Genomic DNA, 22,428 nt, shown 5'->3' with positions numbered 1-22,428 from the left:
ATGAAAGGTAATGATGGCACGAAAATTAATATACTTAATATTACTTAATTAACACTTAAAATGGCTTATATTTTTTCTTCTTTATCACAATTAAAAATGCAGAAATCCTGCCATCTCTCTCATTCTCTCTCCATCTGTCTGTCTATCTATGTGTGTGTCTTACTATCTAAGCACGAAAAGTTGTCTGTTCTGCGTTTGAATCTCTTCCCACCAACTCTTAGTCCTGTGTCCAGGTAAATTAACCTCTCTGATACTCCATTTCCTCACCTATATGGTGACATGATTGTCCTCTATCCTAGGACAAATGTGAGATTTAAATGACATGCTATATTTCAGTCATTAGAATCATGTCTGACATACAATGGATGATTCCAATAGTATTATCTGATCAATGAGATAGATGAAACTGCACTCATAAATATTTCAGTTCATGTAAAAGGCATCTGAAAACTTTGTAGAAAAATGTCAGCAAAAGGATTAGATGAAGTCATTTATAAACAGTGAAAATGTATAAAGAATACTTTTGAAATATTGAAGATACTCAGCAATTAGTTCGTGGGTAGGAAGCTGGGCCAAAGGAAAGCAGTTTGCTCGCTTTGAAATGTGGAGGAGACCCTTGCATAAGCTTCTGTCTGGGGGAGGCTGGACATGGATTGTTTCCAGCCCAGAAAGCAAATGCCTGGCAGAAAAGCAGATTCCATTCAGGAAGAACAAAACAGAATTCAACTGGTTAGCGTCGGATCAGCCTTCCTAATGTCGGGGTGGGAACTGCTTGCTAATTGTCCCAAGGAGACTGATCTAATGGCTTTTCACTTCACTTCCATCCCACCATGCCTGTATCATCTTGGCCAGGATGCAATTGTGCAGAAATTCTACAATGTGAGCCACACAATGAGAGAAGGGTGCTCGAGCAGAGAGCGATGATGCTCCTTCACCCATAATTCTACTTCAGAATGGCTAATTTCAGAGGCGATGATCTCGCTCATTGAGTTGGGCTGCATGAGACTGGGAATTACCCAGCAGTGGCTACTTAGCTGAGACCCATGCTCGCTTAATTAGGATTCTGGCATGGTAGGTGGGAATATTGACTATTGCTGTGAATAGTAAATGATAAATGTTAAATCACATTCAATCCCAGAAATAACTGTGCAAAACTTCTCACAGCATAGATAATCAGGCAATTATGGAGATGGTTACAGGACTCCCAGGCCATGATGGCTTTGTTGTGAGACCTGTCCTGCTCTGAGCTATAATCTCATTTATCTCAGCTCCATTTGTATGTTTTTACTCTACCAGATAAAAGTAAATGTTCAATATATTCTTTAGTGTTAGACATACAACATGTGGTCTATGGTTTAAACTTAGAATTTAACATTTTCAAATAGCTGGTTAAAATTGCAGCACTAACAAATTATCTGAAAGATAAAAACAACGGAAATATCTTCACAATAGTATGTGAAAGCTCTAGTCTGGGAACGCGAGATGCCGTTTTTAGCCTTTTTGATGCTCATTAGAGCTAGTCTTTCTGTCTTTTTTTTTTTTTATTTTGAGTCCTAAGTTATGCATCTGCAATTTTAGAAATTTGTAATGATTTTAGCTGGGACCCGGTCTGGTATTCAAGTAATAATAAAAGTGGCATATCCCATTGTAATTTTAAGAATGCAGTCCTAAACACACATTAGGACCTTTATGTGACTTGGGAAGTATTATCTGATTCCATTTTTCTGATAATAAAACTTAAGTCGGGATCCAGTGAGATGGCTCAGGTATGTGTGTTTGCTTGCCTCATGCATCTGAGGACCTGACTTCAATCCTTGGAATTCAAATAAAGGTGGGAAGAAAGAACTGACTCCATAAAGTATTCTCCACACATGTTACTTGTCATGCCCCTCTGCCCCATTATTATACATAAATCATGTATATACACACACCACCACCACCACCAGCAGCAGCAGCAGCAGCAGCAGCAGCAGCAGTTTTAAAAATCAAATGTCCCAAGCTGGGCATCAGAGGGTGCAATGATACAGGAGTACTTCACACTCATTTGAGTCTCTGTCCACTGGATAAAACAAGTCTTTGCTATTGAAGTAAGCCTGTGGGAAGATGTAACTTTCTTTTTGGGCTGAATGCAGTCTGAAATAGAGGCCAACAGGGCATTATTCTTACCTTACAACACATTCAAAGTGATTTCCCACATGAGTTGTACTTGCAGCTACATACTAGTTTTTCCTTTCCCTGAATCTCTCAGCAAAAGAAGTAACAACAACAATCACTGGAATGCACAGAGGCTCACCTGGATACTCTTCCCTAATCACATTTCCTAGTCGGGGAGGCAGCGGTGCCCAAAGTCAGCTTTCCTGTCTGTTCTGGGAGGGGGCAGGCTCCCAGACAATATTGCAGAGCATGTACTTGAACCTAGGCCTTACAAGCCATGGATTGCAATGTTTTACCCCTGAGAAAGTCTTTCTTGTTCATGTCCAATGGAGGGGGAGAGGAGCAAGGGCTTGGTGCATTCTGCTGAAGAGCCTGCCTCTCATGCCACTTCTAGGGGTACTGGGCTAGGAACAAAACAAAACATTCCTCAGTAATTCCTGATTTCTGAGCATGTCCATAACACCTGCAGGGAGAGGGTTAGAATCTGGCTTGAGGCCTGCTACAGAGCTGGGCAAGAGTGAGAAGGAACCACTACAGAGTAGGCAAGAGCGAGAAGGAACCACTACAGAGCAGGCAAGAGCGAGAAGGAACCACTACAGAGTAGGCAAGAGCGAGAAGGAACCACTACAGAGCAGGCAAGAGCGAGAAGGAACCACTACAGAGCAGGCAAGAGCGAGAAGGAACCACTACAGAGCAGGCAAGAGTGAGAAGGAACCACTACACAGCAGGCAAGAGCGAGAAGGAACCACTGCAGAGCAGGCGAGAGCGAGAAGGAACCACTGCAGAGCAGGCGAGAGCGAGAAGGAACCACTGCAGAGCAGGCAAGAGCGAGAAGGAACCACTGCAGAGCAGGCAAGACAGAGGAGGAACCACTGCAGAGCAGGCGAGAGCGAGAAGGAACCACTGCAGAGCAGGCAAGACAGAGGAGGAACCACTTCCCAGAAAGGCTCATTTCCGATTATTCACTTGGAAGCATTGGGAAATGCAACATGAACCACATGAAAGAATTTCATATGAGCTGGAGAGATGGAGCAGTTGGGAAAGCCATTAAAGTGCCTGCTGTGCAAGCGCAAGGACCCGAGTTTGGTCCCCAGAACTCATGTAGAAAAGCCAAAGCTGGGAGTGGTGCTGTACACTGATAATCTTAGCACGGATGAGGCAGAGCTGGACCGGGCCAGCCATCCTCGCTTACTTGACAAACTCTAGACCGACGGGAGACCTTGTCTTAAAATAAGGTGGACAGTCACCCTGAGGAACACGACACCCAAGGTTGTCCTCTGACCACCACATGCGTACACACACATGCATACACTGAGTTGCACACATGTGTGTATCTACACATACAGCACACATATATACCCAAACACAGTTGTGCAACTTCACACCTCCCTACATACATCCAGAGAATGCCAAATGACTATTCATCCTACACTACACAACCTATTAAGTGTCTACTTTTCTATATTTGATTTAGTTTCTAATAAGCATTTCAGCCATGATTTATTTTTAGTATACTGACTGATCAAGTTGTTGGGAGGCTAGACTCTCCCAAGGAGGTAAATCTCCCCAGCTTCAAGCTACGTTCTCTCTACTGCTCTTGAATATTTTGAAAGAGGATTCAGAAACACCTCTACTGACTTCAGATATTTAAAACATCCACTCAGGGATCCTTTGCCTAGTATATTCCTGGGATGAGCCTGAAATCCTGGTCTCTTGTGTTACAGAACACTTAATGGTTTCTCTTATAAATATATTGTATTTTTCGATTTGTCCAAAACACAGAACCTTATGCTACATGGCATTAGGTGAACTCTACAGAAGCCAAGTGCTGGGAAGGGTATCCTAGTCACCATTTAGTCATGAGGGAACAAGGCAGTGACACAGGCTCTGAGTATCTAAAATGTTACAGTTCCTCCAAAGCTTGCCCAGGAGGTCTGTGAGAGACGATGGAACCAGTACAGCCATACTAAGCTTTCTGTTCCACGATGTGGATTCAGTTATATGCTTCAGAAGGTTTCAGAGGCACATGCATTTCTCTAAAGTCTGTATTTCTATCCTAAAATCCTACCAATGGTACATTCTGGGTTTGATTGCAGATACTAGGCTAGTGGCTCCAATTTAATATTCCCAAAGCTGAACTCACCATCTACCTCCTCCACCTAGACTACTTGGTCTCTATGGTTTGCTGCCCCTCCATTTCAAGGGGTACAAAAAGCAAACCTGTGTGGACCTCTTTTATTCTCTCATGACTGTAAACATCAGGCCCCAATAGCTACCAGCTCACAAGACTCTCACACATATCCTGCCATTCTCAATGGTCCTTCCAATCTATGCCTCAAGCCCTTGATGGTTTTCAAGGACTGTGGTGGTTTAAATGAGAATGTCTCCCATCATCTCTGACATTTGAATACTTGGTTCCCAGCTGCCGGAGATGTTTGACGAGGCTTTGGAGGTATGACCTTGGTGGAGGAAGTCCATCACTGTGGGCAGCCTTTGAGGTTTCACTCACTCTGCCTCGTGCTTGTGGCTTAAGATGCAAGCTCTCAGCTTTCTATTCCAGCTGCTAGGCCTGCCTGTTGCTGTGATAGTGATGGACCCTTCTCCCTCTGGAACTTTCAGCCAAAACAAATCCTTCCTTCTCTAAGTTGCCTTGGTCATGGTGTTGTATTACACCAATAGAAAAATAATTAACAAAAAGACTTTTGTGATGTCATTTTTCTGATTCCTTCTTTCTTTCATACACTTCCACATGGCAGTATGCACAGGACTGCCTGGCTAACCTCTAGTCACATGATACTGCCACTGTTCTGACAGCTCACACACATGCTGTGCTCATTTATGCTTCCCCTTCAAGAATATCAAACCAGAGAACCCCTACTTCTCATTTGAGCATGTCACTTTCTCTGAGGACATTCTTGACTCCTTCCTTCCTTCCCTCAGCTAGTGTTGAAATTTCTCACACTAGCAAGTTGTGTCCTACACATCTTCCAAGCACTGACTCTGTCTTGGTGACCACATGTCTATGCCTTTTCCTACAATTGGTTTGCAACTTGCCTGTGAATGAAGAGCATCTTCTATTATCAATAGTTCCTTTGCACCCAGCGTGATGTCTAGAAACAAGGAGGTTTACTTGGAGGCATGTCCTAGATTTTCCTCTCCCTGCCTTTCTCAATGCTCCTACGAGGTAGGGCAAGAAGAATTGAACAGTGATGATGGTAATGGTATTCTGGCTGTGCCAAGTCAGCCTCCTGAAGGGCCAGGGAATCAGAGCAGAAGAGACAAGTGGATCAGAGAGTCTTCCAAGCCTGCTGACTGACACCCCAGTATAAAGTAAAAATGAGTTAGGGCAGAGCTTCCTGTTGGTGCCACTTGCTGTTTCATCCCCAATACCCAGCAGAATCTCTGTCATGTAAGTTTTCAACTGATATTTGCTGAATACACAACAGATGAGTGGACTGACGGAATGAAAAAGAGGTTGACCTGACTGCCCATGCCACTCCTGTAGGGATTCTGCCCAGGTGCATGACCCCACATGCGCAGTTCAGGAGCTAGACAAGTAGTCTTGCGTCTTATGTTATCAGTGTGCACTGGTGATTATGTACACGAGGCATGGTCACATAAACCTTCGTATGCTTGGCTTAGCTCTGTAAGCCCACCTGCGCCTTAAAGATGATCTCAGTCCTCGGGGGAGGCTTTGCCCTGGAGGAGGTGGGATGGGGGTGGGCTGGAAGGAAGGTGAGGGGGGCAGGAGGGGCGAGAACAAGGGAATCGTGGCTGATATGTAGAACTGAATTATACTGCAAAATAAAAAATAAGTAAATAAAAAAAGAGCCTTGACTTGGACCCCACCCTCTCTCTCTGTTCTGTTGTTTCTTCCTCCCACCATCTTTCTCTCTCTTTGCATGTACTCCTTCCTATGGCCTGGTTCTCTGGTCCCCCCACCCCCACCCCTCTTCCTCTTAATAAAGCCCTGATACTGATACTGGGGTAGTGGTGACCTTTCTGCGCGGTAACCAGTGCCAGTAACCTGCGCCACTTATCATTCTTACACTTCCATTTTCAGCTTCCACTCTCTGTGCAGTATGTATAAGTATAGATGTGTTCTTTAAACAGAATTGAAAATTAGCTTTTAGAATTTTTCTTTCACAACAAACCAGAGATGGAACATAATGAGGGGCTGGTGAGATTGCCCCATGGTTTGGAACACTTGCTGCTCTTACAGAGGACCCAGGTTCAATTGCCAACACCCACACTGGATAGCCTGTAACTCTGGCTCTAGAGGATCTCATCCCTCCTTCTGGCCTCTGAGGGTTCCACACACAAGTGGCAGACATTCACACCGACACATTTATTTATGAAATTAATCTTAATAAATAGAACATAATGATAGCTACTTAAGTTTTAAATAAGTAACACCCATTGATTCTAAGTTACTGAAGTAAACAGGACACACACACACACACACACACACACACACGTGTATATATATTTTTCATTTACTAAAAGAAATCAAACTCTAGTCTGTAGACCTCCTGCCTGAAAATCCTATCATGTTGTAGTCTTAGAATTGGCTATTGAGTAACAGGTAGAGTGAATTTATCTTGTACATCATTCTTGCAGGTGGTGACTCCAGGTAGACTTGGGGAACCTAGGTTTGGTTACCAGGGAGATCCAGGGCTCTGCTTCCCGCAGCCATGCTGAGCAGAAATGGACGGGAGGCTCTGCCACTGACTGACCGCTAGGAGGTGGGCTAGGCTTTTTCTTCTGGTTTATATTCTTCTAGCTAAACTTCTAGGCCCTCTCTTCTTTTTCCAGAGAAGGACAGCTGATATTTTCGTTATCTGTGACTGACACTGCCTTAGTCACTCACTGTGAAGCAGGACAAAAGCCAGCAGAGGGATGAAAACAACCCAAAATAGATCTTTCTTGAACTGATTTGTATCAGGGCTATAAACAATTCAGAGTATGATAGGAGACAGGCAAGCACTTGTAGGCAATGAGAACAAAGGATCCTTTCCCTTTCTTTCTGCCCGCCCCCCAAATACTAAAGCAAACATCCTGGGAGCTGAGAGCCTTTACCAGATGTTTGTCTTCTCTCTTTTTCCCTCTCAGGTATCTGCATCTTGCATCCTGCCCTGGCTGTTCCCTCCATCCTTGCAGAGCACATGTTATAACACAAATCAGTGCTGCCAACATGACTCATTATTTTTCTCTCAGAATGGAATATGAACGCATCAATTATGTGTCAGTCAAGTTGTAAATGCTCACCCTTGTCGCACTGACCTCGGTCTGCTTTTGTGTTGTCAGGGTACTGTACTCCTGACATTTACCCACTGAGTTAGTGCCCCACATTTCTCACCTATTATCTTCTGACTTTAGCACCTTCCCAGACTTCCCTTCTATTACTCCATTGGACATGCAGATTCAGGGAGGCTGCACTCCCTGGGCACTCACCACTGCTTGTAGTCTGCATCACAGTTGCAGTAGTACTTGGGATCTGTGCAGTTGCGCTCGATGCCACAGGCACACTTCTGAATGCCAGGCTCTGAGCCCCCCCAGTAGTAATGCTTCTCATTGGCTTTGCCAACCCACCAGGTGTAAGGACTTCCATCTGCAAGAAAGGGGAAAGGCACAGTTAGAGAGGGGCCTAAATTGCATCATTATAATATCACCCTTTTCTCCCTTCCTAGGAGGTATAGCAGTCTCTGATAGATGGAATGGCACATGTCCATCTTTATAGTAAAATTAGTTCAATAATAGGAATACTTAATTAAAAAATCAGACAGAATGTCAAAGTTCAAGTTTCTCCTTCTTTCTCCACGTATCTTCTTGGATGAAGTTTTGACATTCAAGCATCTATAACAGGTATTAATTCAGTAAGTTGGAATCCTAGATGGTGTCAGTCTGCGTTGAAGGCATATGGGCCATTCTGCAATATACAACTAACTCCACAGTTGATTTTGCTTTTCTGTGAACTGATACAAGTATGGAGATAAAAGATGACCAGAGCTAAGAGCGAGCTTTGCCATGTCTTAAGTTTGACCTCCTAATTTTATTCATGAAGAACTTTGGTCTAGAAAGGCCAAACCCTTCTTTTATTATTCAGGAGATTAACGCCCCACATCAAAAGTCTGACCTCATATTGTAGAACACTCCCTATCTGTTATGAAGTCAGCTGTCCATGTCCACAGCTTCTATGTGCATGCAGTCAACAAGCTGTGAATCAAAGGTTTGAAACAAACAAAAAAACTTGTATCTGCACCAAACATACACAGACTTCTCACAGTGATTCCTTCAGTAACTATATACACAGCATTTACCTTGCATTAGCTGTTAGAATTGATCTAGAGATGATGTAGCATACTGGAGAAGGTGTGGGTACATAGGTTGTACAAAGTGTTACTCCATGTGCTATAAGGAACCTGAGTTTCTTGTCTGCAGATGTTGGGATCTGCGGGAGCCCCTGGATCCAAATCCCCTCTCCCTTCCATTCATTTATTCATCACTTTGCCTGATCACCACAACTCCATTGCGTTTCCATTATGTGCCAAACAGTAGAACAATAGAGGAGAAATGCAGGTTGGGGAAACAGATGTACAGGTACTATGAACATGGGTGTGTGTGTGTGAGGTAAAGGAGGTCATGGCTAATATTTTCTCTGAGCTGTGTCTTGTAGGTTGTTTGGGCAAGATCTAAGTGAACCAAAATGTGAGAGGAAAGGAGTCCTATAGACAAAGGGAACACTAAGTAATAATTCATACAGAAGAATTTTGTACACAAAGTGTATGCGGAAGCAAACAAGTGGTGCGGAGTAGGGCTGGCGAGAAGAGTTTGGAGTGCAGCAGCACCAGACAGGACTAGATAGCAAATGAGGGCTCAGCTGTAAAGCCTTTGTCCGAATGAGAAATCGCTTCACATTGACTAGTTCTTGCTTTTCAAGGCTTCTTTCCTCCAGCTTTCTAAGCCTGAGCTTCATCCTGAGATAATGGGAGGCCACTGAAGGATTTGGAACATGGAATCATTACTGTCCAATCTGAGCTTTAAAAATCTAGAGCAAGATAAAAGATGAGTTTCTGTGTGATGAAACCAGGAGGGCAGATGTGAAGTTCTCCTAATAATGGAGAAGGTAACTAATAACCTGGAACTAGGAGAGGAGAAAGAGAAAACAGAGTCTAGGATCGCTGGGATAAGTGCGATTTGGGAGAGGAGGGGAGTCGAAGGCACTGTGAACTCTGTGCTTCTGGTCTAGATAATAAGAGAATACTGACATATTTCATCTGGGTAGGATATAGGGAAGACATTTTGAAGTTCAACAGAAGTTGAGAGGAGATGAAGAGTCTGATAATAATAGTCCAGGCAATTGGATGCTGATGTCTAGCCTCAGGAGCATTTCCTGAGCTGAAGGTCTTGTTTCAGGAACCACCAGGCAAGCTGGAAAACATTGGGAGATGCAGAGACAGCGGTGGGATCTTTAATACTATAACAGCATTGCAAACTGTGCTGGAATTCCAGAGAAAGCTGCCAGAAGTGGAAGGAAAATGAATCCACTTCAAGAGAATGGCAGGAAGAAAAGCCTGGAGGCAGAAAGGAGGAGAAGGGAGATTAATAAGATGCTGGCCATGGGGCCTTTTTCTTCCATTTTACTGTGCTGAGAGCAGTCAGTGCGAAACCTCCCTTCTTAACAAAATGTCTAAGTATTTTATACAATATGCTAATCATAACTATGGTGCAGTCCAGAAATGCTCTAGAACCCATTCAGCTTCTTTAACGGAAACTTTTATTTATTAGCAATGGCTTTGCTTCCTCTATTGCTAGCTCCACAGACATCTATTCTCTTTGATTCTGTGATTTTGCTGTTTTAGGATCCTGACACAATTGCAATGATGCATTCAGTGTGTGTGTCTATATACAATTGAATTTCCTTTCTGCTCTCTCTTTCTGTCAGTCTTTATTCCTTTTTTATTGTTTCTCTTCTGAAATAACACTATTCTTGAAAAGGAAGAAAAAATCTGCAAGAGGTAAGAATGTGGAAGAATCTTGGGGATATGCTAAGAGAACAGAGGAGCCTTAGGGGAAACTGGGAATGATGGGATTAATGGAGGTAGTGCCACCTAGTAAGCCAGAGGGAATCTATTAAAATCTCCAGGTCTGTGGGTGAAATGCCATCACATGAATCTACCTCCACCTGTCCTTTCAGGATACTAAGTACACACTTGTATCTGTCAGTGCTCCAAAGAAAGATGTGGGAAAGCCTGACATTCTTCAACTACCAATTGGATAATCACAACATCTAATCAAATAATGTCATAATCACCATGATGGAATAATGCACACACTTCTGTGATAGCAAGTGAGATACTACATGAGTTTTCCTCAAGAGCAGCTTTGTTAAAATGTAGGCAGTTGAAAGCCACTGAAAAGGGTTTTGGGTTTAGGATCATGCTCTGTGTAATGAGGGAACCAACACTAACTTGAAAAGGAACCAGTCAGGTATTCCATTCCATATAAGTACCCATATTTCACTTCATTTAGAAAGGTTGCTGTTTTCCATGCTATGATCATCATGGGGAACTTAAAACAAGAAACTGAATTTGATTTGGTAAGTAGCTAAGAGAAAAGGATTTCAACTCTACTTCAAAGGAAGAGAGACAAGGGGCCACTCTGCAGCTGTGTCCTCTCCAGAGGGGCCCTGTCTCATCAGAGAAGACATTTGGGGGTTTGAACGCTATTCAAATGATTTTGCTTAAAGTCTCTTCTCTTTTTGTCAGGGTCAGGGAAAAGTCTCAGACTTTTAATGCTTCCCAATGTCAAAGATATGACCCATAATACAATATTTTTTTTCTGTAATATCACAGTTTTTTTAAAAGGCTTGCAAAGTGTCATTTATGGGAACTATCTAATCTTTGCCATTTCAGGAGAAGTTGAGGTCCTTTGGGCACTGAGCTGTAGTAGGCCCACTCAAGTCTGTCTCTGGCTGCGTGAAAGTAGGTAAGAGACTCTGAGAAGATGCTGCATTGGTTGTGCATGGGAACTCCCAAAGGAATCTGTCTGCAGAGATCCATTGGCTGATGAAAATTTCAGTACTGTGGAGAGGTTGGAATGTTACAAGTCCAGAGGCTAATCATCTTACGTTGGTCTAAGTTCTGACTCTCTGGAGTAGCCATTCCTTGCCCTCTTCTGTGTCAGAACTAATGTCTTGTGACAACAGGTAAAACCTTTTAGAATCTATTGACTTAGCAGGCAACTAGCATCTACCAATCCACAAGCTAAGAATGCCATCAGATAGCATCTTGGGCCTACAACAAAGCTTCCCTAATCTCAATGTACCTGCCTCTCTGATGTACTCACCAATGCGTTTTAAACTTGCCTTGATTCTGTAAAATAATAAAGACTTTGCAAAACTGCTTCCACATCGGAACATGGAATTTTGGGTAACCTAAATCTGTATTTCCAAGCCATGGCCACTCACAGTGGCTCCAGAATATACTATTTTGTATTCCCTTTAAGAAGAGAGTTGTGGGTTTTGTGTAGACAGCAGGAAGCATGCAAAGGCAGGTGGTGCTAGGTTGGTCTTTAAAAAGGCACAGGGGCCAAACTCACCCTAAGAATATAGAAACTTTACTTCCTTAGCTATTGAATCCAGTTTGAGTATTTCATTTTTTAGCTGAGTAATGCTAAATGGTTTCTCCCTCAGTAAATTTTGATTAGTGTCATTGTTTTAGAAAACTAGGAGGTGTAATACTTTCTGACTGGAGGACAGGGATAAAGTAGACACAAATAGAAGTGGAGTTAATGGGCCAACAGGAAATGTCTTCTTCAGTCCATGCCAAAAATGCTCAGTAAAAGAATCCATATCTTAGACCCTCGGTTTCATATCTGTTCTTTCAGGTGGCCAATTGAAACAACTCCACACCATGTTCTTCTTGTCATTTCAGACAGTTATAGGAACTCACACGACCCAAGAGCTGTCTCTGGCTCAATATTCTTTGTGAAAATCAGAACAATGTCAACAAAAGGAGCAAGATAACATTCAGTCTCACCTTCCAAAGGAGATTATGAGAATGGAAGAAGAGAGGCTGCTGGTCCCTGGCAGCACCTGCGGGGGGGGGGGGGCTGCCCAAACACTGGGGAAAGGAAGCTTCATTACCAAGTTTGTTTAGATACACAGCAAGAACTCCCAGGTCCACATGAAAGCCAGGCTCTGTACCAGTAGTGTGTGTGTGTGTGTGTGTGTGTGTGTGTGTGTGTGTGTGTATGTGTGTGTGTGTGTGTGTGTGTGTGTGTGTGTGTGTGTGTGTGTGTTTGTGCAGGTAGATGTGCATTTTATGTACCCGTATGTGTGCTTGTGTGTACATCTGTATCTACAGGCCAGAGGTCAACTTTGGGTGCCATTCCTTAGGTGTTCATATCTTGTTTTTGAGTCAAGGTCTCTCACTAGCCTTGAACTCATCATGGAAGCTATGCTGACTGGCTAGCAAGCATTCCAGGATCCCCACCTTCCTAGCATTGGGATGACTATACTGCTTATTTGTTCTTAAGTGAAAATTGATCAGGGGATCAAATTCATATTTGCATTCCTACAGGGCAAGCACTTTATAACTGATTCAACATCTCATACCCTCCCCCACCAGTTTTACAAGGAAGATTCTCTTTTCACTGCTGGGAAAGGCTCTTACTTGACGGTAAGATACAAAGAGGAGTACAACAGTGGCATTTTCTTTGTTCAGTCTAAATAGGTGTGCTGTGGAATAATCCTGTATACTGTGAAATGTGCTGCTGTCATTGTTAACAAAAAGCTGATTTGTCAGTAGCCAGGCAAGAAGTATAGGTGGAACAACCAAACTAAGGACAGGGAAGAAAGAGGACGGAGTCATGGAGTTGAAGCAAGATGGGCATGCTATACTGAGAAAAGGTACCAAGTCACATGGCAAAACATAGATAAGAAATACAGATTAATTTAAATGTTAGAGTTAGCTAATAATAAGCCTGAGCTACCAGCCGAGCATTTATAATTAATAATAAGACTCTCTTGTGGTTATTTGAGAAGCAGCTGCTGGGTTGGGAAAACTCTGCCTACAGAGCTGACATACCAGGGGTCAGGGGCAAGCATGAGAGGGACTTGGTTATCAAGCCTCTTCTCCCTTATCCACCTTTGCCCAAACCACAATACTGCTGTCTGAATAATGCTTTAGGTGAGGGAAATGCAAAGTTGATGTTATTGCATTCTCTTTCTGAGAAGAATAAATCAAGTCCACATAAAGCATATGACATTTGGCACAAGCAAACCAACCAATGAAATGCCAATAAGACAAATCTATTCCTGGGCAAAAAGGAAATTATATACTTTGTTATTCATACTGGCTAATTTGGTTAAATCACTATAACAAAAATAAATCATTAATTTTGTATGTGTTTTATATTTAGCAAGAGAAGAATGGCTCAATTTTCTTTGAGCAAAGAACTGCATCATTCCAATGCTATCCTAATGAAATGCTATTTTTTTTTTCTTTACAAACCATTACTTACCTATTAATTGGCTTTGGGGGAAAACAGTTCAAGGCAATCAAAGTGTCTTTTTAAAAGACAAGAATATGAAGTAGTAAGAGTTCAGAAACTTGTCTTTAACCTTAGACTGTGAAGATTCTAGTTAACTATGTCATGTACGTGAGTCACTGTAGGTAGATGCCACATTCTAGGTTAATGAGACACTAGGTTGTTAAGGTGAGGCACAGTGAATTAAATCAGCCGAGCACGAGCGGGATGAAGTCTAATCACTACTGTTTGGATCCATTTCAGAGAAAACTGCATCACAGCAAAGAGTTTCTCAGGAGCTGGATGAAGTTAAAAAGAGAGAGAGAAAAGAGGACACTTAAAGACTTAAGGGAACTACGAGTCTTGTTGATAACAAATTGTTGTACAAGTGCCAGATCAAATGCATGGAGACCTCTGGAAAATGTAGCAGTACATGGGCTTTCCTTTAGAATAGAGGTCTGTGCTATGTGTGGCTTAATAGACTGCTTAACTAGTATGTAGGCATGTGCTCAAACAAGACTCAAGTTTGTGTCTGGGACGTCTAATGAGTTTCATTCGTCCACTTCTAGAAGATACAAAAAACAATACCCCAAGGCTTCATAGTGCCCTAAATGAAAACGTTTAACTATTGCCAACTTATCTTTTATGGACTCACAGGAGACTTTTTAGCAATAGAAAACAGAACAGCTTCAACTTGCCCACACCACCATGGCATTTAGTGCCCCCTGCTGGCCGCTCCTTTGCCGCTAATCTGTTTTGCTCTACTGTAAATGTTCAGTGCCTCTAGTTACATGCAGGATTCAATCCTTTAAAAGTATTTTTATTGCATATATTCAGTTTTCACATGCTGTAATGGGATAGACACACATAAACAGTACAGTGGTCATGACTGGACAGGAAGACACAGTAACTAATCTATCATGTCAGGCAGGATTCTCCTAAGTAACTCAGGTTTTGCTGTTTCTCTCACGCCCTCCTTCCTTCCATTTTTACCACTGCATTGCTTGGTTACTCCTCTTCCACCTCCTCAGTGAATAGCACAGACCACTCTTATCTCATCACAGCAATCAAGTTACAAATGATATGCTAATTAGCTACAATGCCCTGAACTGAGCCACTGTGTATGCAGAACATCCTGATACCAGGGAGAACCTTTCTTCTAATGCTGTTGACCTAAAGAAGAGGAGAGAAGGAAGAGCATGAGTAACAAACTCCTCCCTGTTGGAGCTGAGTGAAAACTTTGAGACCAGTTAGCTACCAGATTCTTCTTCTTCAGATAATCTGGCAGCTATGGTTTCCAAGATGAAGCTAGAGCTCCCTTTTCCTTCAGTTTGAAATGTACATGGTCCAAGGTATTCAGGGCCCCAAAATAAAGGGATAAGGACTCCTGACACCAAGAATGGGAAGTGCAAGCTGACCACTAATTCTGGAGTTTTCTCTTGTAGAGTCAGTCTTCACTGCCATGTGGAGTTTGTTTTTCTCAATATACTTACTTTCAAAAACCAGACCATGGAGTCCATGTCTCAGGATTCTTATAGGGGCAAGAGGCCTAGGCAGTGAAGACATGAAATGACACTTCTGGGTCTAGTGCTTCCCTCCCCCAACATTTGTGGATGGTAGCAGTGATGCGGGAAAGGGTTTCTGGTTTGCCTGGCATCCTCCGGAGTAAACAATGTAGATTCAGCCTACAGGATAAGGCTATGGAAAGGTCAAAGGAAAATATTGAGACTGTCATTGATCCCTGTGGGAATTTCTTATCAGACAAGTCTGCAATATGTTGATTTGGAGAAAGGACACTAGTGGCTTAGTTCATTGACATTTGGAATAGTATGTAAAGAAACAGGCTCAAGTATCTTTACCACTCACAGTCTTAACTCGTCTCCCAGGATTTATATAACAAGGTATATATACTAACAAGATATTATATCAGTCAGCATTCCCTTGCCAAATATCTAAGTTAGCTCGTGTCTCTACAAGTTGCAGCCAATGGTTGGTTGGTTCCAGTGCTTTTTTGTCTTGTCTGCTTAAAAAACATCCTGGAGGAAAGAGATGGCAGGGGAAAACTAGGTCACAGGCATCAAGAGGTGGTCATGGTATTTATTACAGAAGCACCTTCATTTAGTTCATATTTTTCAGCATATTATAGCTATTATCTTTTTATTTTCAATTTCATAATCATGATCCTGCATTAAAATGGTTATATTTTACTGGTAAAATTAAAAGTAAAATGAAAAAAATCACACATCTTGCTATTATCTTAGATCATTTCAAGCTACCTATAATTTTTTGAGAACTCAATGTATTAAGCTGTCTAATAATATTCTCTTTTGTTTTCCAATCATCTAACTCTATGTCAGTCTATGTTCTCAAACAAAAGAATGAGTCCAGCAATGCTCTGCCGAGTTCAGACACACACAGAGGGGAAAATGCATCGCTTTAAAGATCCGATAGAAACATTCGCTTTGATCACTAAAGGTGAACATTCTATCTCTCTGTGATTGAATGTCACTCAACTCATCTGATTAGGGAAGACTAGAAATAAATGCAGTTGATTAGCTTAAGGTTGTATCTTTCAGAATTACATTGGATTTTGCTTTATCTTATTGATTTGAATCAGGGCCAAATTTAGAAATGTAGAATGGAAGTTCATATTGGACCTGAACTGAAGTGTTAATTAAATAAGAATTAATTTTACTGAATAATATTTAAATTTATTTTATTGAATTGAACTTAATAGATTTTAATCATAGACCATTTTTACTGAGCAAAATTTGCGGCAGTTGAATTCAATCATTTGAATCCTATTCAAATGAATTAGATTAATTGGAATGGAATCAAGTGACAGATTTGATGGGAGTTCATAATTCTGTGAAGGCTTGAAGAGAGCAGAATGGGTCACGTCACTCCAAGTGAAGTTAGCTTTGGTTTTAACTGAGGTCACTGGCATCATGGCCTCTCAGGAGCCTTGTTTGTTCCCTTACATCAAAGGTCCTGGGAACAAACTATAAATAATGCTCCCAGAGATGTGACGGGACTGCAGGCTATTATTTGATTCTTTTTGTTTTTCTTAATTCTTTTTATTTTATTAAGTTCAGTGTGTTATTTTATTTTGCATTGAAAATGGTGGAAGACTGATAATTCTGGAATAGTTATTAATAACTTCTAAATTTTCAATTAAAATGTAATTATACCATTTCCTACCCCCTTTCTTCTCTCTAGCCCCTCCCATGTCTCCCCATTCCCCCAACCCATCTCAAATTCATGGCCTCTTTTTCTTTATTATTGTTATATATCATTTATTTATTTATAATAAATAAAAGTAATCTGTTGCATCCATTTAGTGTTGTGAATGCTAGTCTGTTTCCTTGTTTCTAGCTTCTATCCCTTTACATTCTTCATGTTCTATCACAATGGCTATGACCTACTGCTCAATGCTGACCTAACTGTCATGGAAGGTTTCCATGTTTCCAAATCTTAAGGAAAATCCTGTGAATGATTAAGTTATGATGCTGCTGCCACTTAAAACAAAATAGTTCATCTTCATGTCTAAGGGAGCTTGTGCCCACTTACCATCTGCTAAGATTTTTAAAATTATTAATTGTTAGTGATTTTGTTCAATGGTTTGTCAGGTCTTAATTTTTTTCACATTATAGCATTTATAGATATTTTCTGATAATGTCAGAAGCTATGATGTCATTATATATGACACACACATATTATATGAAGAGAGAGAGAGAGAGAGAGAGAGAGAGAGAGAGAGAGAGAGAGAGAGAGAGAGAGAGAGGCTTTGTTACTTGGTTTAGGAATTTTGTGACTATGTGCCTGAGTGCTATTGGTCTATAATTTCTCCCTATGTTGCTTTAATTATGGTTTTGGTATCAAACTGATACTGGCCAAAAAGAATGGGAGATGCAGTTGTCTAATCTGCCTTTAAGATTATTTTAACTTTCAAGTTGCAAGTAGAAATTTTATATGTTTGTAACATGCAACATAATGTTTTAGTATATGTACTCACTGTGGTATGGCTAGATTAACTTAATTAACATGTGTATTACTCCACATTCTTACCATATTGACATAGTCTCAGTGATTTTTTAAAATATACCATTATTAACTGAATTATACAGTAGATCTCTTGAATGCTTTCCTCCTATCTACACTTGTGTATGCTTTGACAACATCTTCCCCTCTCATCTCCACCACTCCATCATCACCATTCAACTCTCTACTTCCATGAGTGCAACATTTTAAATGTCTTTATGTAAATGCGATTGTGTGGTACTTGTCTTTCAATGTCTGTCTTGTTTCACTAAACATAATGCCCTCAGGTCCATGCATGTTGCTGTAAAGATATAATATCCTTATTCTGAAAGGTTGTATAGTGTTCTGCTGAATCTAAATATCACATCTACCTATTCATCTACTGGCAAATACTTCATTTGATTTAATATCTTGGCTATTGTGATAATGCTTCTGTAAACATTTTATTTTTAAAAACAACTTTAGATCTTATTTATAATTTCTCTCTCTCTCTCTCTCTCTCTCTCTCTCTCTCTCTCTCTCTCTCTCTCTACCTATCCTTCCACCCAACCACCCACCCACACAACCATCCATCCATCTACCCACCCACCCACCCACCCACCTATCTATCTACAGTTTCAGTGTAGTATACTTCATGGTTATTTTCTTACAACAATTTTTTAAGTATTGGGGAGTACTTTTAGGTGTCCATGATCAAGAAGACACTGGGCAGACTATTTTCTTTCTTTCATAGGCAATCTGTGTTTTCTATCTGATGAGGATGTTCTCTCATTGTTGGGATCACTGTGGCTCCTTCACCTAAACCTGCATCTGCATATTTTTTTCAGTTCTGGTGAGTTTTCATCCATGGGTCCTGACATGAAGCCATACCTCCTTCATCTCTTTTTATCCAGAACTCTAGTAAGAGATGTGTTTGATGGTGCTAGTCTCATCTGGTTGCTCCTTGCCTCTCCTTCATATTTGAATACCTGGTCTCGCTGGCTGATTGCTGGAAGATATCTTTAGATGCCTGCTCTCTTTCACTATTTCTGCATTGGATAGATGACAACTGCTATTTATCTCTACCATAAACTTTCAGTTTCATCCATATTTATAACTCTAACTTCATTCTTTCCAAACGCCACTCATAACTTCCCATAGCATCTTGCTTAATCACATTCAGGTTCCTCTGTCTAAAAGGAAGACATTCTGGTGCAATAATTTTAATATCTGCAATATTTGCAGGGCTAAAATTGCTATTAGCTCTTTCTGTTGATTCAGAATTATGGTATCGGGATTCCCTGAACATCTCATGATTAGTGTCTCTCTGAGGTTATGCTCCTTGGAGAGGCATCTGTAGAATTCTTTGAGGTCTTGTTGCAAGTATGAGCCTGGGGGATGATTTGCATCTGCTTTCATCAGATGCCTTCGGATATTACTAACCTGAGACCTCTTTGAAGCATATTTCAGTTTGCATTTTTCCCAGTGTCCAAATAGGGTGACATTAACTTATAAACATGTATCAGATCTTACTTTCATTATTAGTATTTTTGTTTGTGACAATTTCATATATTTATAAAATTGATTGTGATCATATCCAACCACCATCACCCCCTTACCTTCCTCTCACTTCTACTTATCCATCTTTTTCTCAATTAGTTCCCGTTCCACTTCCACGTCTTTTATTGAGGAGGGGGAAGGACTTGTGTATGTAGCTATTTTTGTTGTGCAAGGGGATAATTTCTCTTTTTTTCTTTGCACTAAAGTTCAGATCATCAAATTCTTATGCTGTTGTTATCTTTTGAAAAATGGGTTTCTAGTTTTCAGTTTTGCTTCCTTTCTATATTTTGCTGAGAGTCTAGTCCATTGGATTCTGCTTTCCATCAAGAGATTTTAATGCAGCTCTTCATTTGGCAAGGGCTGTTGGTCCATATTCAAGCTGTAACCTGGAAGGTACAGGTGACGGGCTCAGCAGTAGCACTGGGATACAGTACTTGGTTTTGTTCTAAAGCTCTTTATTACAAGCTCCATTATACCTTTAGAGGGCTTTAAATATTTCTGTTCAAGGATGTCTGTGGAGTTGGGTTTCACTCTATCCCTTAATTATACTATGCTGGTTAGCTTTATATCAACTGGACACAAGCTAGAGTCATTTTGGAAGAGGGAACTTCAATTGAGAAAATATCTTCACCAAATTGGCTTGTGGGCAAGCTTGTGGGGCATTTTCTTGGTTGATTATTGATGTGGGAGAGTCCAACTCACTCTGGGTAGTAGCACCTCTGAGTTGGTGGTTATGGGTGCTAAAAGAAAGCAGATAGAGCAAGCCATATAGAACAACTTAGTAAACAGCATTTCTCCATGGCTTCTGCTCCAGTTCCTGGTTCTAGGTCTTGCCTTATGTTCCAAGTTGCTTTTGGTCATGATGTTTTACCACAGAAATAAAAACCCTAACTGAGACACCTACCATAGAAGTCTACTGAGGTCTTACTGTGGGTTTTAAAGCTGCTGGAAAGTCTAGGCTGTATGATGGGATAGGAGATACCATAAGGCAAAGGAGAATGGGAGCAGGTGACCTCTCTACGAAGGTGGTGATAAAGATGCAGAGTATCATGCTACACACTAGAGACAGAGATAAACATCCCATAGCAGGACCAGGTGACCAGACAGATCAGCAACGCTTAGTACCCTGCTACAGGGATGCTTCATAGCCAGTAATGCAATGCAAAAAACTCCTACACTACCAACAGCTGCTTTGCCTGCTACTCCAACATCCTTCCAATGGAGAGGCCCTCTGTCCAGCAATGAAGAAATGTGGGTCAGAGATCAGCCTTTACGTCCAATATTCAGCCACTATAGTGGTTACAGAAGCCCAAGAATGAGAAGGTGTCTGTGTGGAAGATGATAGAGTGGATGCTGACACAGGAGAAAGACTTAAAAACAGGCAACTGTCAAGTGGAAAGACTCAAGGCAATGTGGTTTGCAGAAAGTGCATATCTCTGAAACCTGTGTTCAGTTCCATTCCCAGGGCTGCTTTGCACCCATGCCCTCTGTGGTAAGCCACAGTCTGAGCAGGGGATGATTGCTGCATTGCTGTGTTGCATTATACATTATCATATTGCCTTATCAAACCTCTTACTCTCAAGACAGTGATGTGTTGCTAGCTGAAAAAAATACATTCACTTTTCAAAGCAAGGAAAGACATGACTTTTTTTTTTCCCACAAAACTCAAGGTCATGTGCCATTAGTTTTACTGTGTCCATTTCCCTCCAACAAAGCATGAGTCTCTACCTCCAGCTTCCAGAACACTCTGGTACACTCACAGTGAGCAAATGAATGATGACTCTTCTAGAAAGGCAAAACTTGACCAAAATAATTGGGTTTGAGGATCTTGAGACCACTCAAAGGGAAAGTTTATATGTGAAATGATTGAGTTTCATGAGGTCAAGGAGATGAAGCTATAAGCAAACCAATGAGGATGATCACGACAAAAGAGGTATCTAGGTCTGTGGAGGGGAACTTAATACTATAAAGATTTCTGGAGTAGAGACTGTGGATTTGGCAAGATGGTTAACTTTTGAACATATTTGTAGTTAAAACTAACAGAAGTTAACAAAGAGCAGAAAAGATGAAATCTGTGATGATTAGAACAATAATGATCAATCCTTATCACTATGCCGACTCTTACTCTCGGTCCTCCACTTGCGGAAGTCTGAACAAACAAACCCTATATACACTGTCTTAGAGAGACGTCTCCAGATGAGCTTGTTATTTTGAACATGTATCCATGAAGACCTGACTGCAGAGTCCCAAAAAAGATGAGAAGGAAAGATGAGCTTTAAGTCTGATGCATTTGAGCTGTTCCCCTGTTTCCTTCTTTCCTACTCTTAACAAATAAAAAATACCTGATAACACTAGAATGGCTTTGACCTTGACCTTTACCAAACCTGCTGCTATCAAGACAAGTAGTGTGCTATTAGCAGAAAAATGCATCCATCTTTCAAAGCAGAGCAAGACACTGCTTTTTGTTGCAGAAAACTCAAGGTCACATGTCAAGCTTGCTGCTCAGGTTGGGCAGAAATACTTTGTCATTCATGACACAGCAAATTGGCAAAGTCACACATTATCCATCCGTTACTTGGTCTTTCTCCTAGGAAACTAAGATGCTAACGCCTTTTTCAATGACACAAGCAGTTAATAAAAGTGGCACAAACTCAAAGCCTTCTAATCTCACAGAAGAGCAGGAAGATGACACAAAGTTCAATAGCAATGACAAGTGGCAGATTATTTTTCAAGTAGGCAAAAATGAACACTTATTTAAACAGCAAAATAACTGATGCTCTCCGCCCTTTCCCCCCACATGCTCTGTGACAAAAGGATTGAACACTAAATCATAGGATGAAATCTTCCTCATATGTATTTAGCTAAAACTTGCTGTATTAGCCTGCAGATTGACCTGCTGGTATGGAGATCCCCCAAAGCCCTTCACATCTTGTCAATTAGTCATGTTTTGGTTGGGCAACTGATTTCAGTCTGACTGCAGTGAATGTGGCAAATTACCAGACATTCAGATGACTAATTATATCAAGATGCTTAATGAGGGAGTAAAACCCTAAACTTACCTAAATCAATTTCCTCTGATTTCAATTAATTATTCATCTTTGGCATAAACAGATCCACATTTTTATAAGTAATCAAGAATGACCTCATTATCATTGACTGACT

General features: G+C 41.1%; 1 protein-coding gene across 1 annotated transcript in view; it reads right to left on the bottom strand.

Annotated features, from left to right (window-relative positions):
• Positions 1–22,428, bottom strand: part of Cntnap2 (contactin associated protein 2) — a 1,432,736-nt gene that overhangs the window by 439,456 nt on the left and 970,852 nt on the right. Inside the window, exon 14 of the mRNA XM_059257035.1 lies at positions 7,609–7,765. Coding sequence (XP_059113018.1) covers positions 7,609–7,765 — 157 coding nt within the window. The remainder of the gene's footprint in view (positions 1–7,608; positions 7,766–22,428) is intronic.

This window comes from Peromyscus eremicus, chromosome 3 (genome assembly GCF_949786415.1).
Source record: "Peromyscus eremicus chromosome 3, PerEre_H2_v1, whole genome shotgun sequence".
Lineage (NCBI taxonomy): Eukaryota > Metazoa > Chordata > Mammalia > Rodentia > Cricetidae > Peromyscus > Peromyscus eremicus.
This window is presented reverse-complemented; position numbering and strand designations above follow the sequence as displayed.